The 18,087-nt window shown below is 45.1% G+C and overlaps 1 protein-coding gene across 2 annotated transcripts in view; it reads left to right on the top strand.

Moving 5' to 3' along the window:
- Window positions 1–18,087, top strand: part of hdlbpa (high density lipoprotein binding protein a) — a 24,839-nt gene extending 6,752 nt beyond the window's left edge. For both annotated transcript variants that reach the window (XM_061238571.1, XM_061238569.1), the window contains exons 3-28: window positions 1,156–1,270; window positions 1,401–1,564; window positions 1,899–2,114; window positions 2,434–2,640; window positions 3,978–4,193; window positions 5,298–5,504; window positions 6,036–6,143; window positions 6,559–6,663; window positions 6,813–6,891; window positions 7,560–7,699; window positions 7,980–8,084; window positions 8,661–8,774; window positions 10,273–10,359; window positions 10,436–10,567; window positions 10,777–10,995; window positions 11,106–11,327; window positions 12,531–12,749; window positions 12,878–13,016; window positions 13,823–13,968; window positions 14,084–14,188; window positions 14,570–14,704; window positions 14,825–14,968; window positions 15,456–15,635; window positions 15,768–15,884; window positions 16,102–16,239; window positions 16,674–18,087. In XM_061238571.1, the coding sequence (XP_061094555.1) occupies window positions 1,195–1,270; window positions 1,401–1,564; window positions 1,899–2,114; window positions 2,434–2,640; window positions 3,978–4,193; window positions 5,298–5,504; window positions 6,036–6,143; window positions 6,559–6,663; window positions 6,813–6,891; window positions 7,560–7,699; window positions 7,980–8,084; window positions 8,661–8,774; window positions 10,273–10,359; window positions 10,436–10,567; window positions 10,777–10,995; window positions 11,106–11,327; window positions 12,531–12,749; window positions 12,878–13,016; window positions 13,823–13,968; window positions 14,084–14,188; window positions 14,570–14,704; window positions 14,825–14,968; window positions 15,456–15,635; window positions 15,768–15,884; window positions 16,102–16,239; window positions 16,674–16,763 (3,810 nt within the window). In that variant the 5' untranslated portion in view covers window positions 1,156–1,194 and the 3' untranslated portion in view covers window positions 16,764–18,087. The remainder of the gene's footprint in view (window positions 1–1,155; window positions 1,271–1,400; window positions 1,565–1,898; window positions 2,115–2,433; window positions 2,641–3,977; window positions 4,194–5,297; window positions 5,505–6,035; window positions 6,144–6,558; window positions 6,664–6,812; window positions 6,892–7,559; window positions 7,700–7,979; window positions 8,085–8,660; window positions 8,775–10,272; window positions 10,360–10,435; window positions 10,568–10,776; window positions 10,996–11,105; window positions 11,328–12,530; window positions 12,750–12,877; window positions 13,017–13,822; window positions 13,969–14,083; window positions 14,189–14,569; window positions 14,705–14,824; window positions 14,969–15,455; window positions 15,636–15,767; window positions 15,885–16,101; window positions 16,240–16,673) is intronic.

Here is an 18,087-nt window from a genome sequence, read left to right as displayed (position 1 = left end):
TGTGTCTTGGGGTCTCCCAAATCTTCAACAACAAAAAACCCTCCATTCCACCTAACTCTTTCAAAGGTTGTCAAGATGATGCCCCTTACTGAGCACAATAAACAGAACCAAGCATCTTGAGTTTGCCAAACCACATTTGAATTATGACTGAAAGAGAGTGCTATGGTCTGATGAGACCAGAATTGAACGTTTTGGCCATACTCATCATGGTAAATGGTAAATGGCAGGCATTTATATAGCGCCTTTATCCAAAGCGCTGTACAATTGATGCTTCTCCATTCACCCATTCATACACACACTCGCACACCGACGGCGATTGGTTGCTGTGCAAGGCTCCTGCTTGTCAGGAGCATTTGGGGGTTAGGTGTCTTGCTCAGGGACACTTCGACACAGCCCGGGCCGGGGATCAAACCAGCAACCCTCCGACTGCTGGACAATTGCTCTTACTGCCTGAGCCATGTCGCCCCACACCCCACATCGTCAACGTGTTTGGTGCAAAAATTGAATGCATACCAGGAGAAGCACCTCATGCCTACTGTGAAATATGGAGGTGGGTTATTGATGTTTTGGAGATTGATTGCTGCCAGTGGTCCATGGGCACTATTTAAGTTTTCAATGGCTCAATGAAGTACCAAGAAATCTTGACTCTGCTAGGAAGCTAAGTCTTGATAATGTAATCCAGCAGGACAATGACTCCCAAGCATGCATCAAAATCTACACACAAATGGTTCAGTAAAATGGCCTTCTCAGTCTCCAGACTTAAATCCCATGACAAACCTCTGGTGGGAACTAAAGAGAGGGGGGGGGGGGTGTTCAATGATATCAATGATTTCTTAAAAGTTCTGCATGGAGGAATGGTCCAAAAATCCACCCAAATGTGTTCTCTGACATCAGCACAAATTATAAGAAAAGACTCACAGCTGTCGTCTTTACAGTGGGTGTTTGCACAAGGTATTTGTTCGGTTGATTCCATGGAATCATTAATACTTTGCACACTGCAAAATAAAGCTTATGTCAACTGTATTATCTTTAGTTTAGAGCAAGTTTTGTAAAAAAAATTTTGCAGGAGTCCCAATAATTCTTGACCCCAGTGTATATTGAGTGGGGTTTGTTTCCTTGCTTTAACAAATTCATTATTGTTATTATTTTTTAAAGTGGCACACTCGGACTTCGTGTAAAAGTGGGATTTCGACCATGAGCTCCGTCGCCGTACTTACACAGGAAAGCTTCAATGAGCACCGCAACGGTCTCTTGCCTGAGCAGGCTGGTGGTAAGTGATGACCTTGGAGGGCTCTGACTGCACTTCATAGTTCATTGTTGCATTCAGTCTCAGACAGGAAATTTAGGAAATGGCCGTGCGAACACTCGCCCGTGACTGACTCCGGCCTTCTCTCCGCTAGCTGCCTCGGGCGGGCCAAGCAGTGCGGGTGATGAGGAGGCACTGCCGACCTACAAGGATGCCTTCCCCCCTCTGCCCGAGAAGGCGTCTTCGCCCGAGGGGACTCAGGATTCGGCCAACGCCTGGACCAAGATCAAGCCTCTGAAGTCATCGGTCATCACCCAGGTTTGAATGCAGTTTTAGAACGTTTTACGAAGAAAGTTTTATCGGTGTGAACTGTCCAGTTTTAGAATGTTGGCTTTCCGAGGTTGCCGTTTAGAAAACTGAGCATGTCAAGTCTATAGACCGGATTTTTAGAACAATTTGTGATTTACCGTTACAGTTAACTCGGGTCATCATGGAAATAGTAGTTTTTACTCTGCGCTTTGGTGTGGACAGCCTAGTGCGTACTCGCGGACGTTTTCAGATTTCTCTCATCTCAGCTGGTTGGTGGCTTGGTCTTATGGCTTGTATGTCCGTACGCTTGCACGGCGGGTCATTCACGTACTCTGGATTCCAGGTTTTCCACGTGCCTCTGGAAGAGCGCAAGTACAAGGACATCAGCCAGTTCGGTGAAGGAGACCAGGCCAAGATCTGCGTTGACATCATGCATAAGACCGGCGCCCATCTGGAACTCTCCATGGCCAAGGATCAGGGTCTCTCCATCATGGTGTCTGGGAAACTGGACGCAGTCATGAAGGCCCGCAAGGAGATTGTGTCCCGACTGCAGACTCAGGCAAGCGCAGAGTTAATCAGTCACCTGTTTGGTAATTCCCTTCGAGTCGTTTTGCAGAGTGGGCAGTCTTGTCTGATAAAGTATCCACTTATCTTCTAACCTACCCTTGTGAAAACTAAAAAAATGGGGTGATCTTGCATGGGCTTTTAAAGATAATCGTTATTAGTTTACTAGATTTACTCTTGTCGTTTTTTTCCTCTTGTAATGAGACTTTTCTCCCCCTAGAGGCGTCATAATGGATGGTGTTGTCATATAGGAATACACAGAGGTATTGGGGAAACCGTGCTGTGGTACTGAGCAGCTTTCTTGTGCTTGGCAGGCCTCGGCGACTGTGGCCATACCCAAAGAACACCACCGCTTCGTGATCGGCAAGAATGGGGAGAAGCTGCAGGAACTGGAACTGAAGACCGCCACCAAAATCCAGATCCCCCGCCCCGATGACCCCAGCAACTACATCAAGATCTCTGGCACCAAGGAGGGCTTGGAGAAGGCCAAGCACGAGATCCTGCTCATCTCTGCTGAGCAGGTACGTTTCTCTCGGAAACTTACACTTACTTTTACTTTAAGCGCATCCCAGCTATGGTTGCTCCTTCGCTTTACCGGCTGTTTTAATTCCTGTGTTCCGACATACTGGCGTTTCTGTTGTTGACTTGACCTTTGCGATTACTGGCGCACTAGTGTTTTGAATTTTAGAATTTATGGTCTGTAATCGCTTCTTCCCCGCTCACAATCTTATCACCTTTATCTTGGTGTTTTATGGGACATGGTGGCAATAAATGTCTTAAAGAGTATGTCATTTATTTTATTTAATTCTTACATGATGTGACCGCAGAGACTTAATGACTCCTAACAAGGCTGGTTGAGTTGGCCAGCAAGCAAGACATGTTAAGACAACAGGGAAACTTATTTAAATGTACAATAAAACAGTAAAGACCATGATGCAACTGTGGTGATATCTTCTCAGCTAGCTGGATACAATTCTCCCTTCAAAAAAGTTTTACCCATAAAGCAACCGGCTGAAGCGATGTCTGCACTCATGGGATACTCACTCCAGTGCGTTAGATTTGCCTGGGGAATTCAAATGAAATGGAATGTTGGCTTGCAAGACCTGCCTTGTCAAGATTCAGTGATTATTGCATAAAGCGGCAAAGCCCTGCCTTTGTGGCTTGCCGCCACATCAGAACCACTGTTACGACCCGGGTCGAGCACGGATGAAGCACTGGGGTGAACAAGCCAAAAAGGGCTTGGCAGGAGTCAGTTGTAAGGGAGGAAGCAAGGGTCAAAATCCAATCGGCAAACAAATCAAAAGGGGCTAGATGAGTTGTAAAATGCAAATATGGTCGTACACAAGTCAACGAAGCAGTCACTAATCTGCCGGTCACACACGCAAGGGTTCACAGTGCTGGTTTACCTAGATCAATAGAATGCGGCCTTTTTAAAGAAAAGCATGAAGTGGAAATTGCCAATCTGTGGCAAACCGGAAGTAAAACAAAGATAGTCGTCCTTCCGGCAAAGATGCGCAAAAGATGGAAGTTGTGACACCACTATAGACTCGTCATATAGTCACTGTAATTTACTTAGGTTGATCTCTTAAATGGGGAAACGTTTACAAATGTAATTTGAAGGATACCTGTCAATTAATCAACAGCTTAATATTCCTCCTCATTGCCTTTGATTGAAGGGGGGTAAACCTCCAACAGTCTCTGTGTTTAGAACATGTTGAGCTGAGGTCACCCCCTTTTATTGAGTCGTTTGATTGCTACACTGCAACTATGAATTCATTTCCAGTATGTGTGAAATAAAAGGAAAGTATCCCTCAATTGAGGCAAATAAAGTATTTACTTCTCTGTCCTCATCTGTTAGGACAAGCGTGCTGTGGAGCGGGTGAACATTGATAAGGTGTACCACCCCTTCATCACCGGAGCCTTCAACAAGACGGTGGGAGAGATGATGCAGGAGACTGGTGCGCGCATCAATGTTCCACCGCCTAGCGTCAACAAGACCGAGATAGTCATCACTGGGGAGAAGGAGCAAGTGGCCCTGGCCGTGAACTTGATCAAGAAGATTTATGAAGAGAAGGTAAGCCACTTAGCTGTTGTATGGATCTCATGTTGACAATAGACCCAGTATTGCTCAGTATAAGTCAACAAATTTCAAAAAATCCATTCCAATTTTAACTAAACATTGGCTTGATTACAACGTGAGAACTAAGGAGGGGTACAAGTGGGCACCAAACCATGTATTGCAAACCATAAAGTACCTTCCACAATGGATACTATCAATTGTGGTTGTCATGCAACCAGCAATGCAGATTTAAATGCTTCGCATTTGTGGGTGACTATCACCTTCTGGGTAAAGAGCTGAGACTTGCAGCCCCACCCAGTACTTCAGCAGGATACTTGGGCCAAATTCCTTTGGTAAATATTCATCCGTATGATTGGAGAAATGCCAAATGTAAAGTGGCAGCAGTGTATCAATTATTAAGAGCTGTTAATCAAGATGTTGCCTGTATAAATTCCAGGTGGTTTGTGGCTTTATACCCTTGAGCAGGATACTTAACTTGAACTGCTTCATTAAATATATAATTGTATAGATGGATAGTTTTTGAAATGCAAACATTGCAAATCCCTCTGGGCGTGGTACTATTTGTTATTCTCTTGATTTATGAAAGTAAATGGTTGCCTAAGTTGTAGCCATTTAATATTATGCAGCAAACCTCAAATGTCCTTCTCTACAAGTACCACAATATCTGAAGCGCCAAATGAGGTGAATCATGTCTCTAGTCATGTGATTGAGCCTCCCTGTCACTGTTTTTTGTAGTAGGTGAAAATAATTTTGTGCTCACAAAAAAGGCAACATGATTTATGCCATGTTAAATGGCTCCATAATGAGCCTTTATCTAAAGATATGGCCTTAATAGTCTTGTTCGTGATTGAAATTAAGCAGACCTGATTTCAGACTCATTTGCGCATCTTTGACCACTACTTGACACTCTACAAAAGTGGATTGAGTGAGTGGCTCATTAGTGATCTGTTGATTTGTACATCAATCCTGCTTATGCCACAGGAATTGGGTTGTGCCCTAACTCTGACTCACTTTGGTTTGAATGCTGCTTCATTGGGCTTACTTCTGGGGTTATGACTAAGCATGTAAACCTTTCCTCTGCTACTCTGTTCAATGCAGAAGAAGAATGCCACTACCATCGCAGTGGAAGTGAAGAAATCTCAGCACAAGTACGTGATCGGCCCCAAAGGGAACACCTTGCAGGAGATCCTGGAGAAGACTGGAGTCTCGGTCGAGATCCCACCACCTGACAGCAGCTCTGAAACGGTCATCCTCCGCGGAGAACCAGATAGACTTGGCCAGGCGCTCACTGAAGTCTACGCCAAGGTACATTATCACTATGAGGACTCACTCCAGGGCTGGAGGTCTGCAACATCTGCTTGTTTTCAGTGCCTTGGGGCCACACGGTGGAGCAGTTGGTGCACCATTGCTTCGCAGCAAGAAGGCTGTGGGTTTGAGCCCTGCCCGGGCCTTTCAGCGTGGATTTCTGCATGTTCGCCCGATGTCTGCATGGGTTACCGAAAGTTCAATCCAAAGACATGCAGTTTAGGCTCATTGGAGAGTCTAAATTGCCCCTTGGTGTACAGGAGTTGGTCCCGGGGCGCTGTACTATGGCTGCCCACTGCTCCTAGGTAACTAGGATGGGTTAAATACAGAGGATGCATTTCATTGCCTTTGAAGGCAGTGACAGCAAATCTAATCAAATCTAATCTAATCTTTCAGCATTGAAGTGCATACTATAAGGAATTTAATCCATCTTGTTTCAAAGGCCTAAGTTGACTGTTGGTTGAAAGGAAAAGCTGCATATATTGCAGGTTTGTTTCGGTTGTGGCTAACTGGACTCTCGTATCTGGGCAGGCCAACAGCTATACTGTGTCCTCCGTCTCCGCTCCGTCTTGGCTTCACCGCTTCATCATCGGCAAGAAGGGGCAAAATCTGGCGAAAATCACCCAGCAGATGCCTAAGGTTTGGTCTTTGTCCTCCTTTACTAAATGGTTGGTTTGTAAAAACCTGTACATATGTGAGTGGAGAGACAGCAGCCTTATCTTTGTGCAAGATGAGCTTGTTCTATCAAGGCCCATGGTCCTAGAACGAGTTGCAGGCTAAACTATAACTTGAGTATCTCATCTCGTTACCAGATTTTAAAAGACGGATAATGGATATGTTGTCTGTGACCTGTTCTTGTTTTAAAGCCTCAATTACTTAACACTGTTTCAGTTTATGTCTCCTTTCATGTTGGTTTTATTGTTGTGTACTATTGTTATTTTTGCTGTTTTTGTATGCGCTTTTATACGGTTTTGGCTAGGTCTCACTTGTCAAAGAGGTTTTAATCTTAATGTGACTATCTAGTCAAATAGGTTTAATAATATCATTTTTGCAGGTCCACATTGAATTCACCGAGGGTGAGGATAGAATTACTTTGGAGGGACCCACCAAGGACATGCAGCTGGTGCAGAGCCAGATTGAAGCCATTGTCACAGACCTGGTAAGTGTGAAACACACTGCCCTCGATGTTCTCTAGGCCAGACCACTGTCACAGGATTTCAATTAATTAGTTTTTATCATTTTCACTTGGAATTTCAGTGTATTTCATGGGTGAAATCGGTTTGACGGACTTGCCTGTTTCCGTGACAGGTTAGCCGTATGGATTACACCGAGATCAGCGTGGATCCCAAGTTCCACCGACACCTGATTGGAAAAGGCGGTGCCAACAGTAAGTGTCAGCGGTCTCGCCGGCTCTTTGAAGTGAGAAATGTTTTCTGGCTCTGCTCGTTCTGCGTCGCTTCATGTTGCATCAGTGCTGAGGGGTGAACGCAGTCTAGTGTAACATGCCCTATTCTGCAAACTTCTGCTGTTGAGTTTTAAACCGCTCAGCTGGGTATCGCAATTCCAGTACATGTAAATGCTGTGATGAAATATGAAGAACACAATGAATGATACCACACCCCCAGTTTTGTAAAAATGCCTAAAATGTTATTTATATTTTTGCTTTTTGGTAAAGAATGTTATCCGTGAGAGAATTGGAAACATTAGAATCGGATTGTATGGATCTGTCACCTTGAAAATAACCAAAAGCCTGTAAATATCGATAGTCGATAAAGTTTTGAAATGTTACATTTTTGAAATTGAAGAGTATGGAAAGTTGTCATAATTGGTTGTGCTAAAGTTCGTATGGGGACAGGATTGCAGCACCACAACCCACATTCGCTGTCAACTACCTGCAAAATCGAACACTATTGTAACCCTGTCCCTGTATCTTCTCTTTGGTGGTTCAAAATTAGTGCATTTATTTTATTGTCATCCTCTGAAATGTGTAAGTTTGCATAATGGGCAAGGCAGATGAATTGGGGAGTGTAATGCTAACCCCTCCTGCGCACTTAGTTAACCGCATCAAGGACCTGCACAAGGTGTCCGTCCGCATCCCCCCTGATAACGAGAAGAGCAACCTGATCCGCATCGAGGGGGACCCCCAGGGTGTGCAAGAAGCCAAGAAGGAGCTGCTGGAGCTGGCGTCACGCATGGTGAGGGTCCGCTTTCTCCGGACCACCGAGGCCGACCTTAATGTCCACTGGCTACAGAGCATCCTCTACAGCAGCGTTTCTCAACTCCTGTCCTCGGGACTCACTTGCCACACAGTTGTAACCAGCAGCTCACACACCTGTGTGTCCCTCGATTAGTTAAATCAGGTGTGAGTTCCTGGTGACAACAGAAACCTTCTGGCCAGTGGGTCCCGAGGACTGGAGTTGGACTTGAAAAACGCTGCTCTAAAGCTACTGACCTTTCTTTTCTTTCCTCCTCCAGGAGAACGAGCGTACAAAGGACATGATTATTGAACAGCGTTTTCACAGAGCCATAATTGGGCAGAAAGGGGAGAAGATTAAGGAAGTCCGGGAAAAATTCCCAGAGGTGAGGGTGATTGGAGTCTTCTGTGGAGTGCATGTAAAAACTCGGTCTGTCTTGTGGTTATTCGGTATGTGCGGCATTTGCGGAAGGTTGCAAACCACGCCCTCGTAGTTGGCAACCGCTGCCCACATACGCCTCACAGATGAAGTTTGGTTGCCTGGTGATGTGACGTGGTATAGCAGCCATTCGTATAATATTGGATAACTTCCTGTTTAAAATTCACAACAGGAGAAAAACACCCAATCTGAATTGGTTTGATTAGACTCAATAAGAAGGGTTTTGTCGATACCGACATACGTTTCCAGTAAATGCATGTTATAAATGCTTTAAATTTTATATAAGAAATGTGATTACGTAGCTTGTGCAACCTGTGCAACCTGCTGCACACGTATAAATGCTCTGCTGACTACCCAGAAGTATAAAACTGCTCCGGGGCTCATCTGCTTTGATCTGATCTTAAACGTGCTTGATTTCTGATGTGGCGCTCATATTTGAAAGGTTATTTTAAAATGTAGTCTTTTGTGGAAAGAAGCATGGGATCTGCCCCGAAACTAATGCTGTCCTTTCTTTTTCCTGAAGGTCATAATCAACTTTCCTGACCCAGCGCAGAAGAGCGACATTGTTCAGTTGCGTGGGCCCAGAACTGAAGTGGAGAAATGCTCCAAGTTCATGCAGAAGATAGTGGCTGAAATGGTACGGCTTGGGATTACTGATGGTAGTAAAGCCTTGAGCATGTTGAGAGAGGGGGTGGGGGGAAAGGTCATGCAAAAGATTAGTTGTAGTTTTGTTTCATAGTTGAAATGCTGAGGTTTATTGAGTGCCTAGTTTATTACTTGAAAGTAATTGGTTTACATGCTTGCAGTTAACAACATGGTTGTCTTTTGTCACATCTGTTTTATTTTATTTTGGAGTATTTTAAGCCTGTCAGGGCTCCAGCCCAGTGTGTATAATACGGATGGTGCAGTGGGTAGCACTGCCATCTCACAGCAAGGAGGTTCTGGGTTTGAATCCCGGTCGGCCGGGCCTCTCTGTGTGGAGCTTGCATGTTCTCCCCGTGTTGCACGTGTTTCCTCCGGTTACTCCGGTTCCCTCCCACAGTCCAAAGATATGCAGGTTAGGCTGATTGGAGAGCCTAAATTGCCCGTGGGTATGAGTGTGTGAGTGAATGGTGTGTGTGCCCTGCGATGGACTGGCGACTTGTCCAGGGTGTATTCCTGCCTTTTGCCCAATGTATGCTGGGATAGGCTCCAGCCCCCTGTGACCCTGTTCAGGATAAGCGGGTTAAGATAATGGATGGATGGTTCTCAACCTTTTTGCCCCCCCCCCCCCCCCCCCCTTTTTTTTAAATTTATTTTCAAGCCCATAAAAATGGTTTTTAAAAAATGGTCATGAAATGTAACCATATTAGTTGTAGTCTGGAGCCCTGCCAGTCCTCCAAAGATTTCAATGACCATTATCTCAGTTTGTGATTTAACTGCTGCCAATCATCCACAGTTTTTCAACCATCTTATTTTCACTTGGTTGTAATTCTGCGTTTCAGAATTCTGTTGAATGTTGCGATGACTATATGACTTGCGATAAATAAACACATATTGAAATGAGCACTGTTCTAATGTATTTCTGCCTTAGGTACACTGCTAATATAAGCCCCATATATACAAATAACAAATAACAAATAGCCTATGCCCACTGAATAAAAAAACAAATGCATTTATTGAAGAAATTGCACATGCACAGCCAATCAGTTTAACAGGACATGGGTTTAAATGAATGCTACCCATCGCCGTCCTAGCAGTCTTTTGTGATGACTATATATATAGGATATAATGGGCAGCCCTAATTGACATGATTTCTGTCCAGCAGTCTCTCTGTGGAAATGAATATCCAAGTATACGCTTCCCCAGGCGGTTGTTGGAACACAAGCGATTGGACTCGTCTATAGCAGAGCATTAAAGTAATGATTTGTTGGAGTACACTGTATCCGTATTTGATCTTAATCCCAGCCTTTAATGTAATCAGATATGCGCAGTGAGATTTTATTGCGAGCCACAACATTCGATTGTATGACCTTGGTGATGATCAATACTTTTTTCTTTGTTTTCAGCTCGTAACATACTTTGCAATTGGTGTATGATCTTGATAGTACTCAAATTGCTTGTGTAAAATTTGCAACTTGATGTTTTCTTTGTAGGTGGAGAACAGCTTTACTGTTTCTGTCCCCATCTTCAAGCAGTTCCACAAGAACATCATTGGAAAAGGAGGAGCAAATATCAAGAAGGTAAGACTAATGAAAATCGCTCTCGATTTTGGAGAAATGGTTGAGCCCCGCATTGACCTAACGCCTCCCTTCTCAGATTCGTGAGGAGACCAACACTAAGATTGACTTGCCTGCAGAGAACAGCAACTCTGAGATGATCATCATAACTGGGAAGAAGGCCAACTGCGAGGCCGCTAAGAACCGCATCTTGGCCATCCAGAAGGAGCTGGTAAGGGTCTCCAAACGCTGTTTGTAGGTTCCCTTCCGACACGATCCTTTCATGTGTACATTTCCATAATGCACTTTACTGCAGTGTTCATTGCCGCTATCTACTGTAAGTGTACTACAGAGGTGACCACGCAAGGCACATGGCCACTCTATTTAGTGAAATGTGGCGGTCGGTGGTTTCGCTAATGCAACCGCGCACAAACGTTACAGGCGAACATCACGGAGATGGAAGTGTCCATCCCCTCGAAGCTGCACAACTCCCTGATCGGCTCCAAGGGCCGCTTTGTGCGCTCCATAATGGAGGAGTGCGGCGGCGTCCATATCCACTTCCCTAGCGAGGGCTCCGGCATCGACACGGTGACCATCCGCGGCCCCGCAGAGGACGTGGAGAAGGCCCGTCGCCAGCTGCTGTCGCTGGCCGAGGAGAAGGTAAGCTAGCTAGCTGGCGGATGCATCGCTAGGCACACACATCTCTACACCATGAAGGGTCGTCCCTCTCGATTCGCTCACCTGAGCTTCTTCCATCGCTCGTCCCCCAGCAAACCAAGAGCCACACGGCGGAGCTGCGAGCCAAGCCGGAATACCACAAGTTCCTCATCGGAAAGGGTGGCGCCAACATCCGGAAAGTGCGCGACAGCACCGGCGCGAGGATAATCTTCCCCACGTCCGATGATAAGGACCAGGAGCTGATTACGGTGGTGGGCACGGAGGAGGCTGTGGGGCAGGCACAGAAGGAGCTGGAAGAACTCATAAAAAGCCTGGTGAGGCACCTACTGTTCTCGTTGAACAAGACCCCCCCCCCCCCCCCCCCCCCCCGTTCTGCCGGTTCTGAGATGAAGTGGGTTGTACCTGTTGGCCTTGAAGTCCATGTGCAGTGCAGTCTCATCCCTTGTAATAGGGCTTACACTGTAAGCACAATAACTGACTTCTGCTCTCCACCACATGTAGAAAGCCTGGGAATGTAAATGTGAGGCTTTCTTTTTTTCCCCCAACCCTTTCCCGAGGCTGTTATAAATCATTGTATAAACTTAGTTTATTAAAGTGCTATGTTGACTGGGACCCACAAGGTTGGTGGTTCGATCCCCGGTGTAGCCACAATTACATCCGCACAGCCGCACAGCCCTTAACCCTCCAGGGGAGCATTGTCTCGTGCTTAGTCTTATCAACTGTATGTCACTCTGGATAAGAGCGTCTGCCAAATGCCATTAATGTAATGTAATCAAACAATTCATACATGGTCAAAGTACAGATTCTCAGCTTTTATTAAAGGATATTTTTGTACATATTGATTTCACTATGTAGTAATTAAAGTACTTTTTATGCATTTGAGAAAATTAACAATGTCAAATAAAATAATACATTTGTTGGCTAAATGGCTTTATGTCATCAAGGGTCCAAGGTATCAGATGAGCCTCAAACCATCGTGCTGCCAGATAAGCTGTAGATCCGGGTCACCAGCCCCATTCCTGGAGATCTACCGTCCTTTAGGTTTTCACTCCAACCATAGCGAAGCACACCTCATTCAACAGCTAAAAATCCTGTTGAGCTGCTAACAATCAGGTGTGCCAAATTTGGGTTGCAATGAAAACCTACGGGACGGTAGATCTCCAGGAACTGGGTTGCTGACCACTGTTGTAACATTTCTTCCTGTTGAATTTATTCAGGAGAAAAGACCCTTGAAGTATCTATGGAAATAAAACATTCATCAAAAAAGCCAGAAAAGGGCATGGTGTTTCCAAACTTTTGACTGGTACTGTATATACCTTTAATAATGTAGAGGATTGAAAATGTAGATGTCAAACTGGTAGCTGTAATAGTATGGTCTGTCTTTAAAAGTACTTGGTCACATCTTCCCATGTGTCTTACTTGTCGGTTCTCTTTTCCCCCGAAGTTAAAATGTTTTTGTAATATTCTTTTGGGGCGGATAAAAGGGTAAATTTTTGACCATGTCTTCTGGTCGCCAGGACAACATTGTGGAGGACTTCATGACAGTTGACCCTAAGCACCACCGCTACTTTGTGGCCCGCCGTGGCCAGGTGCTCCGGGACCTCGCAGACGAGTACGGCGGAGTGATGGTGAGCTTCCCTCGCACTGGCTCCCAGAGCGATAAAGTCACCCTGAAAGGAGCCAAGGACTGCGTGGAGGCCGCCAAGAAACGCATGCAGGAGATCGTCGAGGACCTGGTGAGTGCTTGCTCAAAAGGGAAGCTGGCTACCGTTACCTGCGCTTAGTTTCCTAGCGTTGGGTTTCCGCAGACGTTGTTTTCGAATGTAGAATGCACTGCAGCTTGTAATTGTGGGCCGTTTTGCAGGATGCTCAGGTGACGATGGAGTGCGTGATCGCCCAGAAGTTTCACCGCTCGATAATGGGTCCCAAGGGATCTCGGATCCAGCAGATCACCAGAGATCACAATGTGCAGATTAAATTCCCAGATCGAGAGGATCCCCAAGGTGAGAGTGAGGGGGATCCTGATTTAACAAGTTTTGAATCTTCTAACGTGACATGCCTTGAAATGCTTTCATATCACTTACCCTTGTAAAGGGTGTGTTTGTGTTTGCGCTTTGCTTAAATGGTTGATTTATTAGATGACTAGTCAAATTGATTCATGATATTTATTTGCATCGTTATTTTTTGCATTAGATGGATGTCATCTTTAATTGCCTTTTATGCATTCAAAAACATTTTAACTGTTAATTTATTACAGTTACAGAATTTTTTTTGTCATGCTCCACAAACTGTTTGGGACAATTAAACTTACACTAAAACGTTTTGCGATTTCCCACAACATGAGGATTTTGTTGTTATCTAATTGCATTTCTTGTATAACAAAGAGATTTATATTTAACCAGTCAGCACTGAGTGCTTAGTGGGTATGCCAATCATTACTGAACTGTCAACTGTATGTCGCTCTGGATAAGAGTGTCTGCCAAATGGCAATAATATAATAATATATAACTTGGAAGTGAATATCCATTCGGAACCAACGTTTTGTAGCATGTTTTGAAAATATCAAAAGGACGTTTTTAGTTTTCATTATAAATTCAGAGAGGTATAAATCCATCCCATTAATTAGTGAGCATTAAATTAAGGAGCAGGGAAATAGGGTCTGTAAGATTGGCATTAAAATTGCATTAACTTGGGGATTAAGCTGCATGATGCATAGAAATTCAGATGAAAGTAGTCTGATGTGAAACTGTGGAAATGTGTAGATTGCTGCCCTTGCCCCCTATTCATAACCTGCTCCTCTGTTGCTCAGCTCCCCCTGCTGAGGCCCCTGTCCAAGAGAATGGTGAAGCAGTTGGTGAAGTCAAGGAGATTAACCCTTCCACCCCCAAGAAGTGTGATGTCATTGTGCTCTCTGGCCGCAAGGAAAGGTGCGAGGCGGCCGTGGAAGCACTCAAGGTTCGTGTCCTTCTCACGTTGCTTGGCACGATTTATTGAGACCTTCATCTTACGCTCCTGACATGGGCAATTCTGACATCCTTCAAAACAGTCTGTTGTGTTTCCCCCATTGTAGGCTTTGGTCCCTGTGAGCATAGAGGTGGAAGTACCCTTTGAGCTTCATCGTTACATTATTGGCCAGAAGGGAAGTGGAATTCGAAAGATGATGGATGAATATGAGGTAGGTTTTCATTGCAGTTGTTCAAGGCATAGTGAGCAATGCAGTCAGTGTTTTTGCATGTTGATAGGTCAATACTGCACAACCGGATGTGATATGACGGTGACTGTAACTGCAATTTGATGGATGAAGTGACCACAAATTGTATGACATTGAGGACTTTGTCAGAATTGAGTAACCTCATCTGCCTTTATCTAAATATCAAAACTGTAATAGTTCAAGTTAAGCTGCAGTGTTTCTGTGCTTGGGTTAACTGAGTGACCTTTTGAAATGAGGCCTACACTTTTACTCTAGGTTTTCTAGTCCCTGGAATTTTATTTCAGTTTTATTTCAAAGTGAAATTGCAAAAAAAGGACTCATCAATGTCACCTCTCTCTCCCTCAGGTCAATATTCAAGTGCCTGCTCCTGAGCTGCAGTCGGACATCATCTCCATTACCGGCCTGGTCAATCACTTGGACCGCGCCAAAGATGGCCTCCTGGATCGAGTCAAAGAGCTGCAAGCTGAGCAGGAGGACCGGGTGGGTGGGGCTGTGGGTCTGCCTATCAAACACAGCAAAACTGGGTTTGAAGCTACCGGTTTAGTTTGAAGGAGCTGCACGGACAAACCTAAATTCCCCCTCCCTACTTTCCCCTTCTAGGCTCTCAGGAGCTTCAAGCTGACCATCACTGTGGACCCAAAGTATCACCCCAAAATCATTGGCCGTAAAGGCGCCATCATCACCCAGATCCGCACCGAACACGATGTCAACATCCAGTTCCCAGAGAAGAATGATGAGAATCAGGTTGGCCGTTTCATGAAATCTTGTCCTTCCATGCAATCAGGAATTCAGATCTGTATCTGCTTCTGTTTTTGGGCCATCTGCATATGTGGGATCAGCCTGTAGCCTAAGTGGCTAAGTTGCTTGCCTGGGCTTGGAAGGTTGGTGGTTCAGCCACAGCAGTTGAGCCCTTGAGCTAGACCAGGGGTCTCCAATCTTATCCTAAAAGGGCCGGCGTGGGTGCAGGTTTTTGTTTTAACCCAGCAGTAACACACCTGATTATACTAATGAACTAATCGTGGTCTTTAATCAAGACCTAGATGAGTAGAATCAGCTGTCTTAGTCCTGTGCTAAAACAACAACCTGCACACACACCGGCCCTTTCTGGATAAGATTGGAGACCCCTGAGCTAGACCCTTAATCCTGCTTTGTTCCAGGGGAAACCTGTTTGGCTAATCAACTGTAGGTCAGCTAAATAACTATAATGTAATGTTTCGCCAATGGCTTGCAGGATCAGATCACCATCACTGGTTATGAGCAGAACACCATGTCTGCCCGTGACGCCATTCAGACCATTGTTGATGAGCTGGAGGAGATGATCTCGGAAGACATCACCCTGGACAGCAGGGTCCACGCCCGAATAATCGGGGCTCGTGGAAAAGGCATCCGCAAGATCATGGAGGAGTTTAAGGTGAGGGCACACCAACAGGCAGAAAGGGCGTCTGGATCTTCTTGCAGAAGATTCCCTAGGTGGGATCACTGGACTGGACTGGTGGCAGTTTTGAACCTGCACCTTATCTATGACCTTGTTTCTCATCCGTAGGTTGATCTAAGATTCCCTCAGAGTGGAGCTGCAGACCCCAACGTTGTGACTGTGATGGGCCGCCCTGAATTTGTGGATGAAGCTATTGATCACCTCTTGAACTTGGAGGAGGAATATGTTAGTTACTTCATTACAATAAAACCATGTTCAACCTGGAAGCAGCCTGCGCTGTAACCCATTTAAATGGTCTGATTGTCATTATATCGCATTTGTATTTAATGACGGTCATTGTGTGAGTGGTGTGTTAAAGCCAACTAAGCTTTCATACAATTCATAGCTGAGCTCAAACTAGTTGTGTGTTCTGCAATGCTGATCATGTTTTTTGTCTCCGTAGATGGCAGATGTCGTGGAGAACGAATCGAAACAGGCCTACATGAAGCCTCGTGGGGGAGGTGCTACGGCGGAGGAACCCAGAGGCCCATCAAAGGGCTTTGTGGTGAGGGAGGCACCCTGGACAACTAGCAGTGAGAAGGTAAGGGTCTGCAGAACTGTCCACTTTCTACTCGTTTGTACAATGTCAAGATTTGTAAACTCGCTTAAATGCAATTGATGTGGTGCTGCTGGGTGGCTCATTCGGTTAAGGCACCAGGCTTTGGATGAGGCCAGACTATGCCAGTGCTGACTGTGGCCGGGAGCTCCATTGGGCATTGGTGATTTCTTGCCTCTCAGGGTGGAGGGTTGGTTAGGGGCCTGTATTTTAGAAGAGCTGTGGTTGTGTTACTCTCTGGAAACCGCAGTTGGATTTGCACTTGAACGCTGCAGCTGTCTGCTGTGGTTGCAGACTGTTGGCCATTCCAAATTAGGGTGGGAATTGCACATGTTCAGCCCAGTGTTGGGTGCCAAATGTATTTTTAAAAGTGTAATTGATATGAAGATTACTTATTTTTGCCTTTTCTCTCTCACCAGGCCCCTGACATGAGCAGTTCTGAGGACTTCCCAAGTTTTGGGGCACCCGTAGCTGCAAAGGCCTCCCCATGGGGCCCCAAACGTTTCTAACCTGGCTGCTAAAGATGGGCATTCATCCCATTCAACCATTTCCCTGAAATCCCCCGTCCCTGTCACCCTGATTGACCATTGGCACTGGCCCTTCCAGTTTCTGCTGTGAAACATCAGCTGTGGCTTGGTGCACCACCCATAAACTCTCCCAAGAAAAATGAAGTGGTCTTTAAATAAATCAACCAGATTTTATTTGGTCCAAATTTCAAGTCATTTGGTGGAGAAAGGCTTATTGGCTCCAGAAAACATTGGCTTTCCATCTAATTTCTGGTCTGCCTTTGTAGACTTATTTCAGGATGCCATTTTGGATCTGAGCCGTAAACTATGCTCATTGCATTCAGAAATGCAATGTCTGGCTTGATGGGACCTTGCCCTCTTCAGTATGTTTGACCAGGTTATTGCTAGGTTGAAATGGGAAGGTGCCCATTTTGGGTAGAAATGGTGATCTAGAATCAGTGTTGTCACACTTCCTCTGTTGTGATTTGAACTTGTGCTGTGTTACAGTGGTAAAACTGCTTTTAATCCAAAGCTGTTGCCAAGGTGATTGAACAAAGCTGTCAGGGTTGAATGAACTGCCCCTGTGAGTTGCCTTGGAAACAGATTGTATTACCTCTGATATTAGAAGAAATGTGGCCCAAAGCTTCTATTTCTCCAATGGTAGTTGAAATTTTCAAACTTCAGGTGACTGGCCTTTTCAGCCCCTCCCCCCCCTTCCTTCCCCACAACCCCCTAACAGTAGCCATGTAGAACCTAGTTTGTCTCAATGTTAATGGAGCTGGGGTGCATGACCCTGTCTAGTCTACCTCTAGCACTTTATAATCTACACCATAACAATTTACAAATAGACAAGCGGGGAGGTTTGGACTTGCAGTGCAGAACCAACTTTTAAAGTATTGGACAGTTTGAAGTATCTTTGAGCTTAAGTTTAGACTATTCTAGCTTGGAGCTGGAATGGATGCTTCAAATTGGGAATACAGTTCCAACTGCACAATTGTTTTAATTTTAATTTTATTCCCCCCCCCCCCCCCCCCCCCAAGCTCCAAAAACAAGCCTCCCTTTGGTTTGCTCATTTGCTTCCAATCATGCCAGTTTATGCCAATGAGCAGCCTAGTGATGTCATGTCTTTCTCAACCGTAGCTACTGGGTCCGTGTCCTATCCCTTTTCTTGTCTTCCAGTTCCAGGGCAGATTCTTCTGTTTCCATGGCAACAGCCCTCTTATCAGCCTTAAAACAAGATTATGCAAAAACCTTACAAAAAGTGAAATTATATGGATAACACTGGAATTTTAAATGTCCAACAATAAAAAAGGAAAAAAAAAGAAAA

Source organism: Conger conger, chromosome 4 (genome assembly GCF_963514075.1).
Source record: "Conger conger chromosome 4, fConCon1.1, whole genome shotgun sequence".
NCBI lineage: Eukaryota > Metazoa > Chordata > Actinopteri > Anguilliformes > Congridae > Conger > Conger conger.
Note: the sequence above shows the minus strand (reverse complement) of the source record. Positions and strands in the feature narration are given on the sequence as shown.